Source organism: Centrocercus urophasianus, unplaced genomic scaffold, assembly GCF_019232065.1.
Source record: "Centrocercus urophasianus isolate 14NV4802_14NV808 unplaced genomic scaffold, USGS_Curo_1.0 seq_33, whole genome shotgun sequence".
NCBI classification, from domain to species: Eukaryota; Metazoa; Chordata; class Aves; order Galliformes; family Phasianidae; genus Centrocercus; species Centrocercus urophasianus.
In genome coordinates, this window is record NW_024884900.1 from 6,497,472 (window position 1) to 6,517,237 (window position 19,766).

General features: G+C 45.3%; 1 protein-coding gene across 7 annotated transcripts in view; it reads right to left on the bottom strand.

Annotated features, from left to right (window-relative positions):
- Positions 1-19,766, bottom strand: part of CAMKK1 (calcium/calmodulin dependent protein kinase kinase 1) — an 87,545-nt gene that overhangs the window by 15,050 nt on the left and 52,729 nt on the right. For all 7 annotated transcript variants that reach the window (XM_042830191.1, XM_042830196.1, XM_042830195.1 and 4 more), the window contains 6 exons: positions 16,852-16,903; positions 16,153-16,286; positions 15,539-15,575; positions 13,100-13,121; positions 11,913-12,001; positions 530-729 (listed from right to left, as the gene is read on the bottom strand). In XM_042830191.1, the coding sequence (XP_042686125.1) occupies positions 530-729; positions 11,913-12,001; positions 13,100-13,121; positions 15,539-15,575; positions 16,153-16,286; positions 16,852-16,903 (534 nt within the window). The remainder of the gene's footprint in view (positions 1-529; positions 730-11,912; positions 12,002-13,099; positions 13,122-15,538; positions 15,576-16,152; positions 16,287-16,851; positions 16,904-19,766) is intronic.

Here is a 19,766-nt window from a genome sequence, read left to right on the forward strand (position 1 = left end):
GAGCAGTCCTTTCTTCCTATAGAAGATGACAGCTCCAGGCTGAACCTCAAGGAACAGCTGAACTTCAAGTCTTCTTCCAAGTTTAAAAGAAAGAAAAAAAAAGGCTAACAGCAACAGCTAGACCCTATTCTAACACCTGCATTACAATATTCATCCACATTCCTCACTTTCAGGGTAACAAGATATGACTTTGGTGCCCAGCAACCTTCTGTGAATCATGATTACTTTGGAAGGAAATGGGGATTTTTGTCCTTCCTTGCCAAGCAGGAAAAGGGCCCTGTTGGACTCTAACCTGCCTCCTTGTCTTGGCAGGGGCTTGACAAAAGTCCATCTACCTGCTGTACAGAACAACCAACATGAGTTTTGCCTGAACACAAAATTAGAGCTTTGATTTTAATTGAAAACAATCCACCATGCCAATCTACACCATAATGCCAGAGAGCAAAATGCAAAGGATGTAGGTGTGGTGCTACCCTTTGTGCAGGGCCTGTGAGATCCCAGCACACACTGGCCGTGAGCCACGACCTACCTTTCCACTGAAACTTTTGCCCGTGTCTGAAATGGCCTCTGGTGCCATGAAGGCTGGTGTTCCTGCTGTGCTGGAAAGCTGGGCATCGTTCCCTTCAAATTGATTACTGACTCCAAAATCAGCAATTTTAACATGTCCATCATCTCCTAAGAGCAAATTGGAAGGCTTGATATCCCGGTGAATGATCTTCTGGTAGTGCACTAAGAAAAGAAGACAAGAATATGGTTTGCCATGGTAGTTGATCCACCCAAACAAAAACCTTTCTGCAAAGATGCAAATAGAGGTGCAGACTCACACATCCTGCTCTGAAAGCAGGAATCTTTCATTACAAGCTATCTACGAAGTAATGTTGCAGCTGCAATAAAGCAATTTTTTGGATGCTCAGGAAAGAAGCAGCAGGGAGCTGTAGAAAAATGACTCCTAGGAACGCAGAGAAAAAATTTAAATCAGAGAACAGCTTTCAGAACATGAAATGTCCCCAAAAGCAGAGCTGTAGAAAATCCAGCAGACTGTATTGAACAGAAGTGGAAATGCTCTAGTTCTTACTGCCTTTCCCAGGACCCCTGCACCCCACTGCTCCCCCAGCCTCAATTATCATTTTCACATTTGCTTTTGACATCTCATAGGAAGCATGCAATTGGGAGAGGAAAATACTGATCTTCTCCTTTCCTGGTTTACAAACCTGTTCAGCACATTGCCACAGAAGCAATCTGCCCTACAGAGCAAATCAGCTTGTGTTTTAGGAGCAAGAATGAACAACCTCCACGTAACCATTCTGCTCTTCCCAAGAAAGCTTTCCAGCAGGCCTTGCCTGAGGAAGGGAAATCACATTTGCATATATTTTTTTCTGCAAGGACCTCTCCTTAGGTTAAAGCAATGCTGATTGATGTTGTCCTTGTCACATGAAAGAGAGCCTCAAACACGTGCAGAGATCTAGGATCACTTCCATGTAACTCATCTGGGCAGCACACTGAGGCTGGGTGGGAGAGATTTCAGAGGCGTTGTGTTAAGCAGCGCGCTGTGGGCAGCTGACTCATTAGCAGCACACACACCCACAGGTAAAGTGAGATGCTCCATTCCCCTAAGAGCTGATCTGGAGACACAACAGACAAAAGCCTGATGGAGAGCATTAGTTAAAAGCACTGGTGGTTACATCCTCTTCCAGATGTGCAACAACTGCGTGGCCATGCTGCGATGTGAGCCAGTTAATGCTGTAACAGCCTGGCTAGTCAGATTAACACTGAAAGCTCTGCGACAACAGTAATAATGAGGAGACATCTGCTATGCAGCAAAGCTGGTGGCAAGCTGACTTTCATTATGGTAATGGAGGTAGAGCAAAAAAGGAAAATGGGGAGGGGGAAGTGATGTTTCCCTTCAGGAAATGACTAGATGCCCTTCACACACATGACTGGGTGCAGGCTGCCTGATCCTACAGAGCTGAGATTCCCCAAACCTCTACAAAAATACAGGCTACAAAAACGTGCAGACCATCCCCAGAGCTAAGCCTGAGAACAGAGGGGTCTGCACTAGGGAAGCAGGTACTCTGGGCTCTTCACTATTTTTTCCCCATACTATTTATCTCATAAAACACATTCCCTGCCTTTGAGCAATTGAATGAAAGTAGAAGGTCTGTTTGCCAGTTGCTCTGTTTGTTCAGTGCCCACATCAGCCTGGTGCTCAGTGTCTGAGCACTGCAGCAATATGACTGCTGAACAAAGAAGTAGAAAACATCCTTTGCAAAAAGTAGTCCAACACTGGAGTCAATGAACATTTGTGCCCCACAGACCAGAACATCCATTCTTGACATGAGCATTAGGAACAGTGATAGTTTATGACCTAGACCGCTCAGAGGAGAAAATCAGCACAAGTGCCTCTGGGGCAGCAAAGCACAGGCTGTGCTTTCAAAAGTGAGACTGACATGTCCCAGGGCATTGCAATGCAACGTCAGCCAGGGGCAAACCTGGCACACAATTTAAATAGCAGTAAACTGAGATGTGAAAGAAAGAAGCACAGAGGGGATGTGGCTGGCCAGGTCAGGAATGGTGGTGCTGGGAGCAGTGCCCAACCCACACACCATGCTGCTTTGCAGTGCAGTGTAGGTGACAGCAATGAAAGTTCTGCACCAGTTGGCTTGAAAAACTTATCCTTAAAGCATGTCTTCTGTCTAGCTGCCTTGTGGAAAGGCAATAGCCATAAAGAGAGGAGGACATGGGACAGAAATCATGCACCAAGCACCAGCTGGTGCAAATGACTGAGGCTCCATCACAGCTACAAACACAAAGAGCTTTAGTTCATGCCTGCCAAGAAATGATCTGGTGTAGAGCTACTAAACTGATGAAGGCAATCTGAAATCAGTTTTCTGTTCTGAAGAAATGCAGTTCTTAAAGTCCTTGGTGCTTTACAGCAAGGCTGGCTGGAGGCTGGCCAGCCATGCAGTGGGGTGCTCCAGCAGTGACATAGGCACCGCTGCAGTGCAACACAAAAGGAGGCTGGGGACAGGGCTGTCTTGTAGGACAAGTATGTATTAAACCAGTGTGATCTGCATTTCCAGCAGAATACACAGAGGAAAAGATGGTGTTATCCTTGTAGAACTCTAAAGGGAGAGCTAAGCATCTCAGAAATAAAAGCCAACCACTAGCAATACCCTCCAGATTGCTAATGACTGTACAGAAGGGACAACAGCACAAGGAACACACAACTCACTGAGCCATCTCTAAGCAGGTGACAGCCAAAGTCAGTCAAAAGGGAGTAAAAAGCAGCCATCAGCACAAATTAACTCACACATTTCATCACTCTGAAGTGTCTGAGAGCAAGAAACACACAAAACACAGCAATTCCCATGTATATGGATGTGTCTGTATCCTTCCCAGGATTAAAACTGAAGCAGAGCTGGCCAAAGCAGATCGCTTAACTGAAGCTGCTTCAACAAACTGATGAAACAGTTTCCCTCGTTGCTATTATCTGGAAACGATTTTGCTCTTAAGAGTAGAGGTCAGCAGCTCACCATAACAACTCCTCTGTGCTCCAAGATTCTCTGCACTTCCTTTCTTGACAGGACTAATTAAAAAAAATAAATCGATACCAATTCATAATGAAAATGAAACAATGTAAGATATCACAGAGCCCTGAGGAGAAAGTCTGATTCTGGAGAGCACCATTAAATTTGGTTTTATTAGAGACATGCTTCAGTTTTGTGGAAAGGTAATGGTATTTCAGGTCAATCTGCATCTGAATAACAAACAATCCCATGAATTTGTGGAACATTTCAGAGGCATAGTTCCCAAAATGCATTAGAAATAGCTGCTTGCTGAACCTCACAGCTGCCCCATGAATAGAGCAGGCATGAAAAGTAAGGGTGCCCGCACTGCATTTTCCATCACAACCTGTGTCTGAAAGCCTGGACAGGCACATCCAAAATTGGACTTGGTGAAATCCTGGTTGTCTTCTGCCATCCAGGTCACTCCAAGCCTTCACAACAGTCCGGGTGCTGACTCTCCAGGGGATGAATTTGTACTTCCAGCTTACAAAACATGCCCAGTTAGGACAATGTTTTGGTACGCACTGAACATCATCTCCATGAAAAGCCAGTGGGTGTTGTGGGAAGGGTGTTAAAGGAAAGCACAGGCTTGCACTGCCTCTGAACATCAGAGCCAAATGACTTGACAAACAACAAAAAAATTCTTGCAGGAAGCCAATCCTACAAGTGTCATCACTGCAATAACAAGCACGTTGTCCCCAGGGAGCTCTCACCACTCAACTGTACCCTTGCCTCTCAGGAAGCTGTGGGTCTGGGAGCATTGCAACTGCAACCTGCACTGTGTGGGTTAGTGCTGCACTGAAAAGCAATGATCAGGCAGGGCACTGCAGTGGATGGGGCTGGAGAAAGGGGCAGATTCGGGTGAGGATCTCTGCTCCTAGGCCTGCTGGCTCCTCTCTGTGTGAGCAGCACATGGCCCTGCCTGGGCCCTCCACAGGTCTCCTGCAGCTCTGCCACTCTGCTCCACCACCGCCTGTTAGCAAAGCCCTGCTGAGCAAATCACTTATTTCTGTTCAGACCCTTTGCTGTCTTCAGTTGAACAAACCAGCTTTTTTTTCCCCACAGCATGCAACTATGCTGCCATTTCAAAAATGCTCCTCAACTCAGATACCACGGGTTATTCGGGGTCTAAGTAGGCTTTCCTCTTCATTCAGAAACAAGTGCCTGGGAAATGTCTGCCTATGTGAACAGCCAGTGAAGACCAAGAAGGAACTGAGAGCAGCGCTAAGAAAAGAAAAATGAGAGATTGTTCCCTAGCCCTTTTTAAAAAGGGTGCCTTTTACTGCATAGCCTTCTGGAAACCTCAGAGCTCCAGCAGATTAATACCAACTTGCTAAAAGCCCATTTAAAAGCTGCATGTATAAAATTTTCACAATGCACTAACACATCCTGCTATTTACTCAGGCTGATGTTGAATCATACTTGATTAAAAACAGAGTCCCATTTCCATTCAAGGGCAAAAGCAATCCATATGGTGCTACTGCAGAGTCTGTTTAGTATTACTTTCACATTACCCCTGTAGCAAAGAAATGATTTAACACTCTCCCAAGGAAGCTGCTGCACCACCATCCAGAGCTTAAAAGAGAGGCTGCTCTTTGAAGCAAGCCTCCCCACTGATCTGCAGCGCACTCAGAATGAGCCAGAGGAAATGGATGCAGTGCACGGTACAACAGAATCGCCTCCCATCCTTAGCTCATTTCAGGGGGTACTGTTCAGTGGCTGGGGTAAGGATCCCAGGCTGATTTTCCCAGCTCTATTCACTAGCTTGACACTGTTCTTCTACTGATCCAACAAACCTCATCCACTGGAATATGCAGCTGGACAAGCCCTTTCAGAAGAGCCGGGTGAAGAGATGGGAGTCCAGCTTCCTTACTGGTTTGTGGTAGAGATGCCCAACCTTTTTAGCATGTTACAGAGTAACTCAGGCCCAAGGCTGCCTTCTACACCTGCCATCCAAACCACACGAGCACAGCACAGTCACAGACAGAACGGCTTCCTGCTGTGGCTACACATGTGGCAACATTCAAGGGACCACTGGCAAAGTTGGGAATGGGATACATACAGCAAGTTCTGCTAAAATGACCTGCAGAGCCTGTGCTTAGGGCTGCTTATTGCCTCGAGAACAACTGCTTACATAACTTCTCAAATAAAACAAAAATCAAACTGCTTGATCTTTCATAAAAGGCTCTTATGCATCTCTCTGATCTACTCCATCAGATAATTACTCTTACATAAAGTACTCTCTGTTCATTTATCTGCAATACACACAACTACATTAAAGAAAGCCACAAGAGAGCACACAACAGGCTGGGAGTTCCTTCAATCTCCACCATGGACTTGTGTTCAAGCCCTGCTGCATCGTGTCAACATGAGGCCTGAGGAAACCATATCTGCCATGAGCCAGAAGATCCCAAAGCCATCTATGCCACTGGCACTTGACAGAGTCCAGCCCTGGCTTACATCACAGTCAGTATTCTTAAGAACAGACAAGCCTCTGTTGACTTTGTTTATTTATTTGCTTATCTTTTAAGACAATGGAGACTATACTCACATATTGATGATCAAATAGAGAAAGTCTTATCTCAGGAAAGCCAGCCTTTGATCAGCATATCAGGTACTGTTACTGCTCCAGGCTTAGCACACTGGGACTCCACGCTCCACAGGCACTTGCACAGGTACAGAACTCATTCTGTAAAGGTAACTCCCCAATGCCTTTAGCAGTGCATCACAACTTTCCTTTGAGCTCAACAGTTCATACAGATGAGATCAGCATTCCTCTGCACAGGGAACCAGAACTGCTACCCTTAGCCTCCCTAAAAAACTGCAATAGGGAAATCATGCATTTTCTACAGAAAATGTAGGGAAAAATGTGTTTCTTTTTCCTTTCAGTCACACTGACAACAGTTCTTTCAGCTTCTCATGAGCCAGAAGGGATACCAAGTTTGCAGGTGCATAGCAGAAGGGATGGCCTCTGTCTTTCATCCAGACTGTACATGTCAGCAGGGTTTTCTCCTGGGTCAAGCTCATGTGCTAAGTGTCTGCTCCTGGCTACTGTCAGAGCTAAGCTACCTGCTCAGACAGGCCTTTCACTTGCTTACTCTTACACCTTATTTAATCTATTACTAAACAAAACCACTTAAGCTCTTACTAAACAAAGCCACTTGTGTTCCAATCCTAACTGGATACCTGTCTGGCAAATCCTTCCTGCTTTTTTGTGTGTTAGACTTCCTCGTACCTCTCCTGCAGCTTCCACCACTGGGGGAGACTTTCAGGTATCTGTTTGTTGTATTGAACCAACTGTCAGGTCACAAGCAAAACATTCCTTACCAACAACAGTGGAAGAAAACCCTCCCTTCACCCGATACTGATTTCCACTGTTCATCTGCCAAAGTGAAATAGCACCATGCCAAACGCACCATCACTCAGCAAAGCCATCTTCTGTGCAATTACAAACTATCAGTTACCTCTCAGTGCAGAAGGAAACTTAAACAATGTCATGAAACCAAACCTGTATTATCGCCACAAGCAAGGTATCAGAACAGAACAGTAAGTAAGGCACAGCAGAACACCTGGCTTTGTCCAGAAAACCTGTATGTTTTCCTGGGGGAAGGAAGCACGGTAAGTATTTTCAGCCACATTTCTATCTCCAAAATACAGCTGTGCTGTCATTAATTAGGCCTGGGGGACTCCACGATTCCTAGCTTTTTCTAACAGATGCTCAAAGGGATGGAAGGACACTTTGCAACAATGACATAGATAGGGACTCTGCAGCCTCCAACAGTCAGCCCTAAAGTACAATGCAACAGACATCTTTAAAAGCAGGGCAGTGCAGACAGAGCACGATTGTGTCCGGTCACCCCTTCTGTCAGCTGAAGCCTCCAGGACCAGATTCAAACACAGATGGAAACTGCTTCCCACACCATGTAAACAGGTAACAGATGCTGGAAACTGACAAAAGCTTAAAAAAGAACTGAACATATTAATGGAAAAAAATATCAGCGGCTATTAGAGAAAAAAAAACACCTCTGGCTAAGAAAATGCCTGAGTTACTGACCCTCGAAGCATGGCTACAACATCTGCCTGTCCTGAGTGCTGGCACCTCAGCTCACTCTGTGCAGCTGCTTGGCCTGCAGAGGAGCACCCCACTCAGCCTCCAGTTTTTAGGGTTGATTCCTGGCTTGGCTGCTGATTCCTTTGGTGACTCGCACATCCATTTCTTCTGACTGCCACTGGGAAAGCAATGCTTACCAGAAAGAAGACTGAAATTTAAATAACCCCAGATAAACACTACTAGAGGCAGATTACAAGTAGAAAGGAAGGTAATTGCAAATATCCCCAATTCGGAGGCACGTGAGCACATGCTTCAGTTAATGACATGGATAATCCAGCAAAACTTTTCTATCCAAAACGTTTAAGTAGCTTCTTAAATCACCATTCCAGTGGCACTCACAGCACACTGCCTCCCCACTTCATGAGAGCAACACAAGTAGTACTGGAGAAGTCTTCCCAGCAGAAGGAAAAGCACTTTCCTTTGCAGAGCCCATTTCACTACAGGACATGAATTAAAGTGTGTGTGTGATTAAATGACTCCCAAAGCAGTTCACACAGAGCCTAGGCTTAAGACACAAACAAAACCGAAACAGGTGAACTGGTAGTATTACCACACTGCCTCCAAATGCTTCTCTCCAGATCAGTCCTCCTTGCAGGCAAGCATTGTGAATAACAAGCACAGCTTATCCCCCCACTGACAGACAGTGCCTGTGGACCCCCTGCCATCGCCCATCATTTTAAAGGTCACCCCACATCTCCCATCTGTTTGGCTACTGCAGCCACTTCACTGCCTACCTCTGTTTGCAGAGTGCACACATGGACCTGGATTAACACCTTGCAGGCTCTGACAGGAATCCACTTTGCAACTTCTAATTTAATAGAACTCAACCAGCAATGATGCATTTGCTGCTGTGATGACTGTGAGCTTCAAGCAGCTGCATGGTTAGAGTCTCCCAAATTACATAACAATTATGTATGCTTCCATTAAAACTACCTTGCAATCTCTAGATTGCCTGGCAACACTTTTTCTTCAGTGTGCATAGATGGTGCACTTTCCCCCTGTAATTACATAATAATTGCCATGCATTTACCCAGCAGCTCTGAGAGAACACCATTTTTAACTTTCATTTGCTAATAAAATAAGTGCTTACTCAATAACCCAAAATAAAGCATCCTTTTGTTCCCGCTGTTGTGAGTGCTTGAGCATCCTATAATTTATTGCCCCATTTCACTGTCTTTGCCAAGGACAACAAGAACTTTTGTTTTTTTTTTACTGCCTTCTAAGTTAAACTTTCTTCTAAGCAAGAGCTGTTACCTACTGCAAGTGCCAGCAGCATCCAGCACAGCAGAGCCTGCATCTCCCAGCTGAGGCATGCAGGTTCTGCAATTGTGTGAATACTGATGAGAATATAAAAAGCTGCAGTCTTTGCCCTTCAGACTCTACTGAAAAGCAGCCTTAAGGTTCCCATCCCCATTCATAAAAACCTTTCAGCAGACTGCTTTTTTAGCTTCTAGCACGGAATTCTCTGGACTGTCACAAAAGAGCAAACAATGATTTCATTTCCCACCAGCTGCTACTTTTCCCATTAATGTTAGATAAACAAAATGAGGTGCCACTGTATTTCAGTGAAGATGGACCAGGACACTGCAAACCACATTGCTCTGCCTTGGCAAGGGCTATCAACACTCATCAGAAAACAGTTCTCTGCAAGAACTGGTCTCCATTTGAAACCTGGTGATACACCTTCAATGAAAGCTTTAGGATAGGGAGGGGCCCACCCTGACCCTCAGGAGTGCTGAGCTTGCAGGAGCCACTTGAGATTGAGTGAAATGAAGGCAGATGTGGCTCAAGGCACTACAGCAGCATGAAATATTCTTTTCATGCTTGACACAGCTACCTGTTGGGCCTTTGAAAGTACAGTTGAACCAATTCCTTCCTATTTTCTTCCTGATGTTGTAACAGCTGGGAAAACATCACCTCAAATGACACAGGGATGTGACACAGCTCTCTGTTTTGCAAATATCTGATGCTTCTTACTTTGCACAATGCTCACTTGCCATGGCTGACAAACACTTGATCAAATGTGTTTGCCCCCTCCCTGTTGGCTGCTCCATCTTCAGATTTGCCACTGAAACTAAGAAAGGATGTACCAGAGGCCCACCCTCCCCAGGAGCCCATCTCCTGTCAGGGTCAATAGCTTGGAGAAAAGCATTAGGCAGACAGATGCAAAACATACAGCACAGACACTCCCAAAGACAAACAGCCTGCATTCTCATATATAACAGCCCTTGATACTCCTTTCTGCTACAAATTTGTCAAGTCCTTTCTGAGTCCATTAACTTCAAGTACTTGCCATCTCTTTCAGCAATTAATGTCACAGTTAATTACCTTCCTTCTTTTTAAAACTTGCCACTTGATTATTTTGTTTGCTACTCCTCAGTTCTTTCTGTTCACCTCTCCTCAGAGGCACAGGATAGTCTCTGCCATATCCCATGGTAATTTTCAAAACTGAAGTGCTTTATTTCATCTCTCTGTACAGGATCCTTCTGATCACCTTTTTTAGGTTTTTCTCTAGAGAGTGGTTTCTGAGACAGTGCAGAACTGCAGTGCAGAACTGTATACAGCATTCAAGATATTCTCTAGTATCTAAGAGCTCTTACAGATCCAAACAATTGCATAATGATATTTTCTACTTTATTCTTCATTCCATTCCCAGTAATTCACTAAATCCTGTTAACTTTGTTGACTATCTCTAGGCAATGGCATTTACCAGAAAACTATCCAGAACGAGAACTGAGTGAGAACAGCTCATTTAGAGCCTGTCACGATGTACATATTTTTAGTGCTGTTTCTCCCCCTCATAAAATATCTGTATTTGGCAACAAGGATTTTTATCTGCCTTTCTATCATACCATCACTCACTATCACGCCATCTCCCTTCCAGTCAGTTCTAATGATGACTACTCTTGAACAACTAGCTGTCATCACCAGCCTCTCATATTGCAATATATTCTATTTCTGGGCATTTAGGGATATATTAAACAACCCAGCCACATGATGGACTCCTGTTTAACAGCACAAGTGACCTTTCTCCACTGTAAAAGCTGTGTTCCTACTTTCCTGATCAATGTCTAGTTGTTAATATAAAAGAGATCAGCCAACCAAAAATACTTTCTTTATGAGCTTCTGTTAACAAATCTAATCAACAGCAGTTTGACAATCCAAGCACGCTGTAGCAAAAGGATCATCTTATCTACATTTTTGTTGACTCCTCTGGAACACTATCAGATCAGTGAGGCATGAATTCCCTCTGAAAAAGCTGTGTTGACTCTTATTCCCCTTATTGAGCCATCCAATCATGGCCAATTCTTTAGCACACGAGTGTGCAGAGACAGAAGTTAATAACAAGATCACTAACCACTGAGGAAGGCCACCTACAACAAGGACAGCAGAATCAAAATGCCAAATGCTGCTCACCAGCATCTGACAACCTGCTGGTACACAAGCAGTTACCAGATGACTTATGGTTATATCTCTCAGATGATACTGTGCAACATGGGTCCCTGGCAGCACTAGGGGCATGAAGAGATCCAGTGCAAAGAGCAACCATGAGAGGAAAGGCAGAGACCTTCTGTTAGAAAAGGGAGAGAAGGTCTTAGGCTAGCATGAGTGATCAACAGAGGATCCAAGTTGTGCCTTCTGACGTGGGGACAACGCTGGTACTGAGGCTCAAGAGGAGTGGGAATGTGCAGCATAGTATGTTCAGAAACAGCCCGGGAGTAAGGCCAGCAAGCAGTGCTACACCACATCAAAGCACCAGGGTCTCTGACTCATAACCTCTTAGTGGTAAAGATTTGTATCTGCACCCATAAATGCCCAGCTCTACCAAACTAGCCACTTTCAGAGGCTGCTGTCCCCATGGTTAGTGCTTGCCTTGCTAAGATGGAGACAGCACTCTGTTTCAGCTGAAGTTACTGACTCATCTACATCATTGCAAATGGTTCTTTGCTAGCTCTGCCATTGCTTTCAAAGACTCTCTGAAAAGATAAAAGAGGACATAATGCAAGCCATTTTCCTAATGTCCCTTCCACAGAATGTCTGCTTCCAGCATCTGTTATGCAACCTGGGTAAACCTGAGCTGAGCAGGACCACCATCTGCAAACCCTGTCACATGCAATTAGAGAGGATCTCACTGGCTAAGCTGATACAGCCTACTGATGTTGATAGGCTTCTCTCCAGCAGAACAGGAGGCTGACATGCACTGCAAAACAGCCATCCCTTTTGGTGGTACTCACAGTACTCAATGCCCAAAACAATGTCTCGGAAGTAGAGCCGGGCCTGATCCTCGCTGAATGGCTCATCGCTTGGTACCTCCATGACAGCCCTGTAAGGAAGAAGGAGTAACCGAGTTCCTGAGTTTTTTGCAAAGTGGCAGCAGCACTCATTACTGTTTCATGTTTCTGAAATTATTCTGCATCGTTGTGGTCCTATCACTGAGAGCCTGGATCTCAGAAGGTCCAGGACCAACCCTCTACCTGAGCAGAGGCTGCTCCTGAGGCATTTCTCTCTTCCCCCCTTGCTGCAGTTTGATAGATAACCTTCTTCTCCAATTTGCATCTTTCTGCAATTGCCTTCTCCCCCTCTTTATAAACATTTTTCTGCTGCTGAAACCGGGCAGAAATAACGTGAGCGACAGGACTGACAGAGCAACTAATGGAGTCTAATTGCCTTCCGCTAGAGGCAGGCAGGCTGTGCTTGGTCAAACAGCACATCCGCTGGCCCTGGCCTCAGCTGATTGCAGGAGCTTCCCCCCACTGCCTCCTACAGTCATCAGCCTGGTCACCAGGGAGACTGGGAGCCTCCCACCAACAGCCTGCTGGTGCTGGCCATCTGCAAGAGGCTTGTTTGTGGGCTAAAGAGAGAAACAAGCTCTTGGGGAATCTCCCCCATCCTGGGTTCAGCTCTCTCAACCTTACTGCAACTCCGCAGGGCTGCAGGTCCAGCCCAGGTGTAGCAAATAGCAGTGCAGACACCCATCACCACATCACTGCACCTGCCATGGAAATGTGCCAACAAAACAGCCTCATGTTCATACTGAGGGCAATGTAAGGCCATGCATCACAAGTAATCATTGATGTTATTTTACACTCTTGAGTCTTGAGAGAAAGCTATGATATGGCGGCTACCCCAGCATAATATTCCCTACAAAGAACTTCTCTTCCAGGCATCCAGTGGGGAAATGGCACCAAATTTAGCATCAGGATCAAAACCTGACACTAGGACACATTTTCTCTGAGCCCACTATGATCCACTGCAATGTCCCAGGCTGTGACAGCATGAAGGTAACTATTGGCTTGTCTCCTCTGTGCTTGCCTGTAGAGGGTGGTTTGCCCCACTGTGCGCATCAAAACTTCAATTTCACCTAGGAAGCTAACAATAAACACCAAAAATTTCAGCACGGGATCCCAGAAGGGCTACTTACCCTTTCCTCAGGAGGTCAAACACTGCAAGGAAGGAAATCAAGTCATGAGTGAAACAGAAGAGAGAACCAGGCTTATTCATTTTTTAGCACCTATAACACTGCATTCGTTCCTATGCCTGCAAAATCCATTTATCTCCTTCACCTTTCTTAGTTCCCACATGACAAGAACATCAGGAGATGCTAAATGAGAATATTCATCTCTTTAACAAAGACAAATATCCCCACCTCCTGCCAGTTTCAAGAAGGAGGACAGTGGGTAATCTACTAGCCATATTTCTGCTGATCCCAGTGTTAGTCCTTGCTGATTTGAGGCCTGCCTCATTCAGTACCTCCACCTCCAAGGCAGGTGTTTGGTGATATTTCTGCTAAGTTGCTGATACTGAATGAGGTGCTTTAAGAACACACTGCTCCATTTCTGCCGTGAGCATCAGCAGCACAGCTATAATGCTATCAGAGAGGTAAACACTCCCTGGGGGTGCAATTGTAGAGAATTTATTGGCATGAGTTGAGGTTTGCGGAGTATGAGAGTTTGTGTGTCTGATTCAGGGGTTAAAATGGCAGCTTGTCCCAGCCGTGGGTGTTTTTCTGATCCTTTGGCAGCAATTACTGAGGTTTCATGAAATACTGTTAGGTAGCAATACAAGGATATGAAGCAACTTGCAGGAAAACAACAGGGACATTTGAAGTCTTCTAGCTCCAGCCTGGTGCTTGAGACCCTTTGACCTTTTGAAGGGGAATGCTCCTCTGCAGCCCAACATACACAGCTACCAAAAAGCCAGGCTACAGAACAACAGGGAGCAAAACAGCAGTGATGGGAACAATGCTTTTGAGCCAGCAGGAGGCCTGCCTCTGACCCCTTCTGCAAACTAAAGCAGACACTTAACGTCACTCAGCTTCTGGTTTGCAGAAGTCTAAAATGCCCAGCTCCACTCTAGGGCCGTGTCCGTATCTCCAAGAGTGCAGCACGCTCCCATTGGAGGTCTTGGCACCAGATGTGTAAGGCACAAGCAGAACTGGTGCCAGAACAATCTGCCATTATCTGTAGGAGAGCTCCTTCCTCATGAGTTACTAAGGAATTTTTTGCACCTCTGAAGAAATCCCAGCAGATTGCTCCTTGCAAAGCACACACAGACCTGCTTATAGCTGTGACTTTGGTCAGCTGAAGTTACAAATACAAGTCAGCCTGCATCAGCAAAATTTTCCCTCAAGAAAGATTTCCCTGAAGAAGCCGCAGCTTTTGGTAGCATTTCATCATTCAACCATTTTGCACCATTTCAGGTTGCTCTGATTTCCACCACTACCCTCAATCCTCTGCTTTCTTCTCACTGAACAAGCAGCAGAGGAGATCACTCACAGTTACTGTTAATAATAATTATCAACGAGCAAACTCCATTTTCTCTAGTTGCATTTTTCAGTGCCAATGAGATCAAGACATTCCCCAGTCGTCCTACCATTGCTGCCATTTCCAGGACTGATTATTCTTTTTATTTTCTGCAGCTTTTTTAACTGCCTCATGCATTTATTTTCATGCAATGAGAAACCTTGCTCCCTCATCTTTTCCTTTCTCTCCATCCGCAGGAGTTCAGGCCTTAAAACAATGCCCTTGGTTGTCTTAACTAGCATCAGCCTTACCTGCCACCTTTGGGATGCTGCCAGAATGCCCACAGGGCTCCAGCAGACAGGGAAGAGCAGCAGCCTTTCAAAGGCAAATAGCTTCATTTGCTAGGCACAGACTCCTTGCACAGGCAGCTTCAAAGCATCCCATAATTATTTTTATGAGAAGCAGCCTTTAAGCCTATCTCATCAGGAAACACTACAGAGCAGAGATATAACTCTGTCAGATGTCCTCATCTCTGAGGATCTGGCACCCTGGTGCTTTCCCTGTCCCTCTGGATTCTGCTCAAAACAGAGCACTTCCTAGATGGAAGAGAAAATGGACAGAAATTTCCCACCCTTTGCATAAATGCATTACTACCTCCCAGTCTGAATGCCCAAGGCATGGGTTGGGCTAAGCAGCCAAGGACAGCAGTGCTGCTAACTTAGGAGGTCCCAACACTCATCAGGAAGTTGAATGCTGGGGTCACCTTGAGATGACTTTCTTGAATCACTACCACAGTCCAAAGTCTACAGGAGACTTGAGAGATTAATCTCATACTGGCAGTACAAGAAACCTTCCTGCACCCTTCCCTTCTTTCCTGGCTCTGGAATTGGAACCTGCATATATAAAGAAGAGGCCAGAGCAGCTGTCACATCTTTTCAGTGTCCTTATGGACAAGGAGATGGGTGCAGCTCTGCTGGAACACATGGCTACCTTACCCTAAGGGGACTGCCATTTGAGGAAAACTAATTCTGCTAAGTTGGTACAAGTTCCCTCCCAGGTCCTGGTACAAGTTATTTGCACCACTAAGTCTAAAGTTCAGACAGCTCTGATTCACATACCCATGTATAAGTTGTCTTCTGCAGGATCATCAAGGACCTGTAATTGAAAACAGAATTGAGAGAAGAAAGAAAAACAGCAGGGAAAGTCATTTTTAATCACACAGCATTCCACTGCTCCCTGTCCGCTATGCTAAGCTGCAAAGCATTAAGAAAGAGTTACACTGACAGTCAGAGATTCCTGGGGGGATTGGTGGTGGTGGCGTTGAAGGACACAGGACACATTTTCCAACTTCTCCCCATATTTGTAGCTTACCAATAAAAAGGCACTGCTTATCCTGATCTGACAATAGCTAATATTGAAAAGGGCAACGAAGCCTTGAGTTTGTCCACCTTCCCATGCTTGTCTATGCACAAGTTTCATTGGTCAAAGCTTGCTGCTGTTTCTACCAGCACATCCAGCTGCCCTCACTTGGGCACTAGGCCAAAGCCCAGAGTAAGTGTGTCAGTCTGTCACACACAACTGGTTTGATCTTATTTAAGATAAACAACCTGTATTTTTAAACAACTGTTTTAAAACAATTTCAGCTGAAGTAAGAGCAGTTGAAGAAACATCCTCTTGTCACAATACAAACCAGACTTGTTTCTGTGTAGCTTAGGGTGGAGAAGTAGCTCACCTCTATCAGTTTAACAACATTGACATGGTCCAGTTTCTTTAATATGGCTATTTCCTGATAGACTCTGTCCAGTGGTGCCATTGTTTTGGACTGCTCACCAGTGGATGTTTTTGACCCTCTAGGAGGAGGTCGACCTGCAATCACAATAACACAGTGAGGAAGAACTCACCTTTCAGCATGCAGGAGTGAGCAGCAACTGGTACTTCTGCAGGGTATCTTGGGCTACTCTGGAAAATCTCATTGCCTTATTATGATTCCAAAGCATTACAGATTCTACCCTGAACAGTGATTTCCAAAACACATTTAGGCTTGCTCCTGCTGAATTTCCAGCCTGGTCTGCCCGTCAGATCCCACTGCCCCACTTTTTGGACAAGGTGCTATTCTAAAGGGACAGAAGAGCCCCTGGGAGGAAGGGGGTCTAACCCTACCTAAATTCCAGCACTTAATTAGGTTTCATATATGATGAACAGGGAAGAGCCAGTACTTCAAAGACGAGAAAATCAAAGCGAGAAACCCAATTACCAAGTGCTTTGAATTTCTTTGTGCTTGGTCTTTCACCACCCACTGCATTTTAACCAGCCCTCGAACTACTTGGGAAACCTTCAAACAAGGTAAAGTTCTGCACTCCTTCCAGGCAATGTTTCTATTGACAGATCTGCCTGAGGACAACAAGCAGATCTCAGAACGTGAGATACCCACGTGGAAATCCATACTGCTTCAGGAGCTTCTTTTTGGAGAGGACTTTCATAGCCTGAAGGAAAATGAAAAATCAGTATTAAAACCAAACAAGAACTCAAAGTGCTCACTGCTTTGATGATGGAGCATGGTGGTCATCCCACAGAAAAAATTACTGGTTTTAATTAATTTCAAATAGGATATAGGAAAATTAATCCAATTCCCGCATTTAAGGCTGGAACTTAAGGGAAGAGGTGGGTTCCTCAACTGAACATTTATGTAACTTGTTTCTAGACGATGCTACGGCCGTGCTGGAAGTCAGAGAAGTGTCCAGGATGCTCCACCTTCCTTTTTGCCTTGCCAGAAGGTTTAGGAAGCAAAAGAGCTGGAGTGTCAAAGCCATACCACTAACATCCTTCAACCTCCATCACACACCCAGGGTACAGTGAGGACACAGCTCTGCCTTGCCTCAGAAGGCCTTATGCATTCTCATAACCATTTTTACACTATAAAGCCTCTTCCTGACTGCTAGAGCAACAAGTAGCATCTTTGTTGTGATCCAGCACGATACCCAAGGTCATTAGAGAGGTACTTCACAGGCACCCATCCCTGCAGCCTCAGCAGTGGTGCAGCCATTTCTGTGCATCTTTTCAGCAGTCTCCCTCTCACCTCCCACCCGATCATGCGCTGGCAAAAGCACAAACACAGGAAGCATGGGATGGAGTCACTGTAATTTTTTCTGCCATCCAATTGGTATTAACACCATGACAAAAGGCAATGTGAATTTAATGAACAGCCTCTGTACCTCCATCTCATCTGTGAGTTCATAACTTTTCTGAGGGCCACATCCCCAAGTGGCCCATCAAATAAATTTCCATGCAGAACCAGCTCTTGGTACAATTTGCTTAGGCAAATAGTCTAAACTCCCTGGCGATGGGACAGTTACTCATTCCCTCTCCCAGGATAGGTAGCTACTCCTCTTAATTAAGCATACAAATCTCTAATTCACACCAGAGTGACCCCCACTGAAACATAATTAGCAAAAGACTCCTGCAGGACACAGTCGAACGCCAAGGAATTCTGTATTACTTCCATGATGGCAGGCTCTGCACACTGCCTGTTATTAACACATCCACCAGGAACAGGTCACCAAAGCCATTTCAGCGAGCTCCTTCTCAAGCTGTTTTTGCTGGCAATGCTGCTGTGAGCCCCGAGGTCCTCACCCACGCTCACGCTGCAGCCAGGTTCACAGCTCACTGAAAGGATTGTTATTTTTGGTACTGATCCAGTGAAATCCTTTGGATTTGCACCCGTGTAATTGAGAAGAGAACCTGGCTCAGCTCAGTGAGGCTCTCAATCCTGCCTGACAGCTCCTGAGCCAATGGAAATGACAGCACTGAGAGACAGGCTCAAAAGGACTTATCTTTCATTTTGCACAACGCTGTCTCCAATACAGGCAGCCAAATGATTCACAGTCTACTGAAAAGTGATCCAAGACATGCACAACCACATCCAAGAATGGTCAGGACCAAGCCCAGAGGACTTCTTGCATCCCTTGCTTTTATCACTCCATTAGGCAAGTTGGTAGGAAAAAAGTATCAAAGGGCTTTATATACTTATTTATCTGCCAACAGCACCAGCCTGGGAATAGAAAGCCCCTGTTGCCTCAGTCCCACCCTGAGACCTTTGCCTTCTGGCAATAAGCTTTAGAGAAAGAAGAAATAGAAGATATAATTTGGTGCATAAAACTCCCAAGCTGCATCAGAGCTTTAGAAACTGAACTATGGCTACAGCTGTGCCTGCATCAGCCCAGTCCTGGCTGGGGTCAGCTCTGGGGACGGCGAGATGGAAGCACTAAAGGACAGAGAGGAGCAATACTGAAGAAGGAAGGCTGACAACAAGAGCTTCTGAGGTCACCCAGCCTCTCCAAAAGATATTATGAAGGGTCACAGGGAAACAAGTGGGAGTTTCTGTAACGTAGGTAAGCTGACTACAAACCACCTCTGCTGTCAGGATACATCTACACCACTTTCAAATTGTGGTAGCTGTGGGTATCATACAGGCAGGGCTGCATCAGAAGAGAGGACCTGTGCCACTGAACTTCTAAACACAAATGTGGAATGAAAAACAAACTTTATCATGCAAAAGGTCAGAGCTGCTTAATTATCACAAAAGCGGAGATGGGAACACATGGCAGTGAAGCTGCACTGTAATTACAGAATGAGGCTTCCTCAATGAACTGGAGCTGTGCATTACAAGAGCAACACAGAGATGATCCAGCAAATCGCTCCTTCCAGGCTCACATGCAGGAAAGTGCCAAAGGCATTTCTATTTGCAGGCAGAGCTAATTACCCAGATAATGCTTTTTTTTGATAAAGAATCAGCTCAGAGCCAAGCCAAGGGATTTTCCCTTTACACTGCTAAGTATTGCTTCAGCTTCCTCAGGAAAAGAGGAGACCCTCAAAGATCCCCCCTCCACACGCCCTTGCACCCACCTTCCTTCCGACTATTCACACAAGGACACGAGCCGTGACATTTTTCTGACAGGCAGTGGGAACTCTGCATTTCTCTTTGATGTCCATTTATTATTTAAGTCTTCTGCACTCCCCATAGCAACCCTGTAGCTTGAACTCACAGGAAAGCGGTTTTGTGAGGACATCTAGGGAGGAGATCTCAGATTTATGCAGGAGGAGGGACCTGGGACATAGCAGCCTTCACAACAGTGAGGCCTCGAACTCAACACCCTGTTTGTGTTAATGACAACTGGAAAACGTCTGTTATTTGGGGGATGGAATAGCGACAAAACAAGGAAACCAATCAGCTGTGCCTTGTGATATTCTCGCAACACTTGGGATGTAATCTTATTTGGTAACAGGAGGACTTGCATGGAAAAGGACCCAAACCCGTGCAAGAACAGAAAACCATACACAGTCCAGACC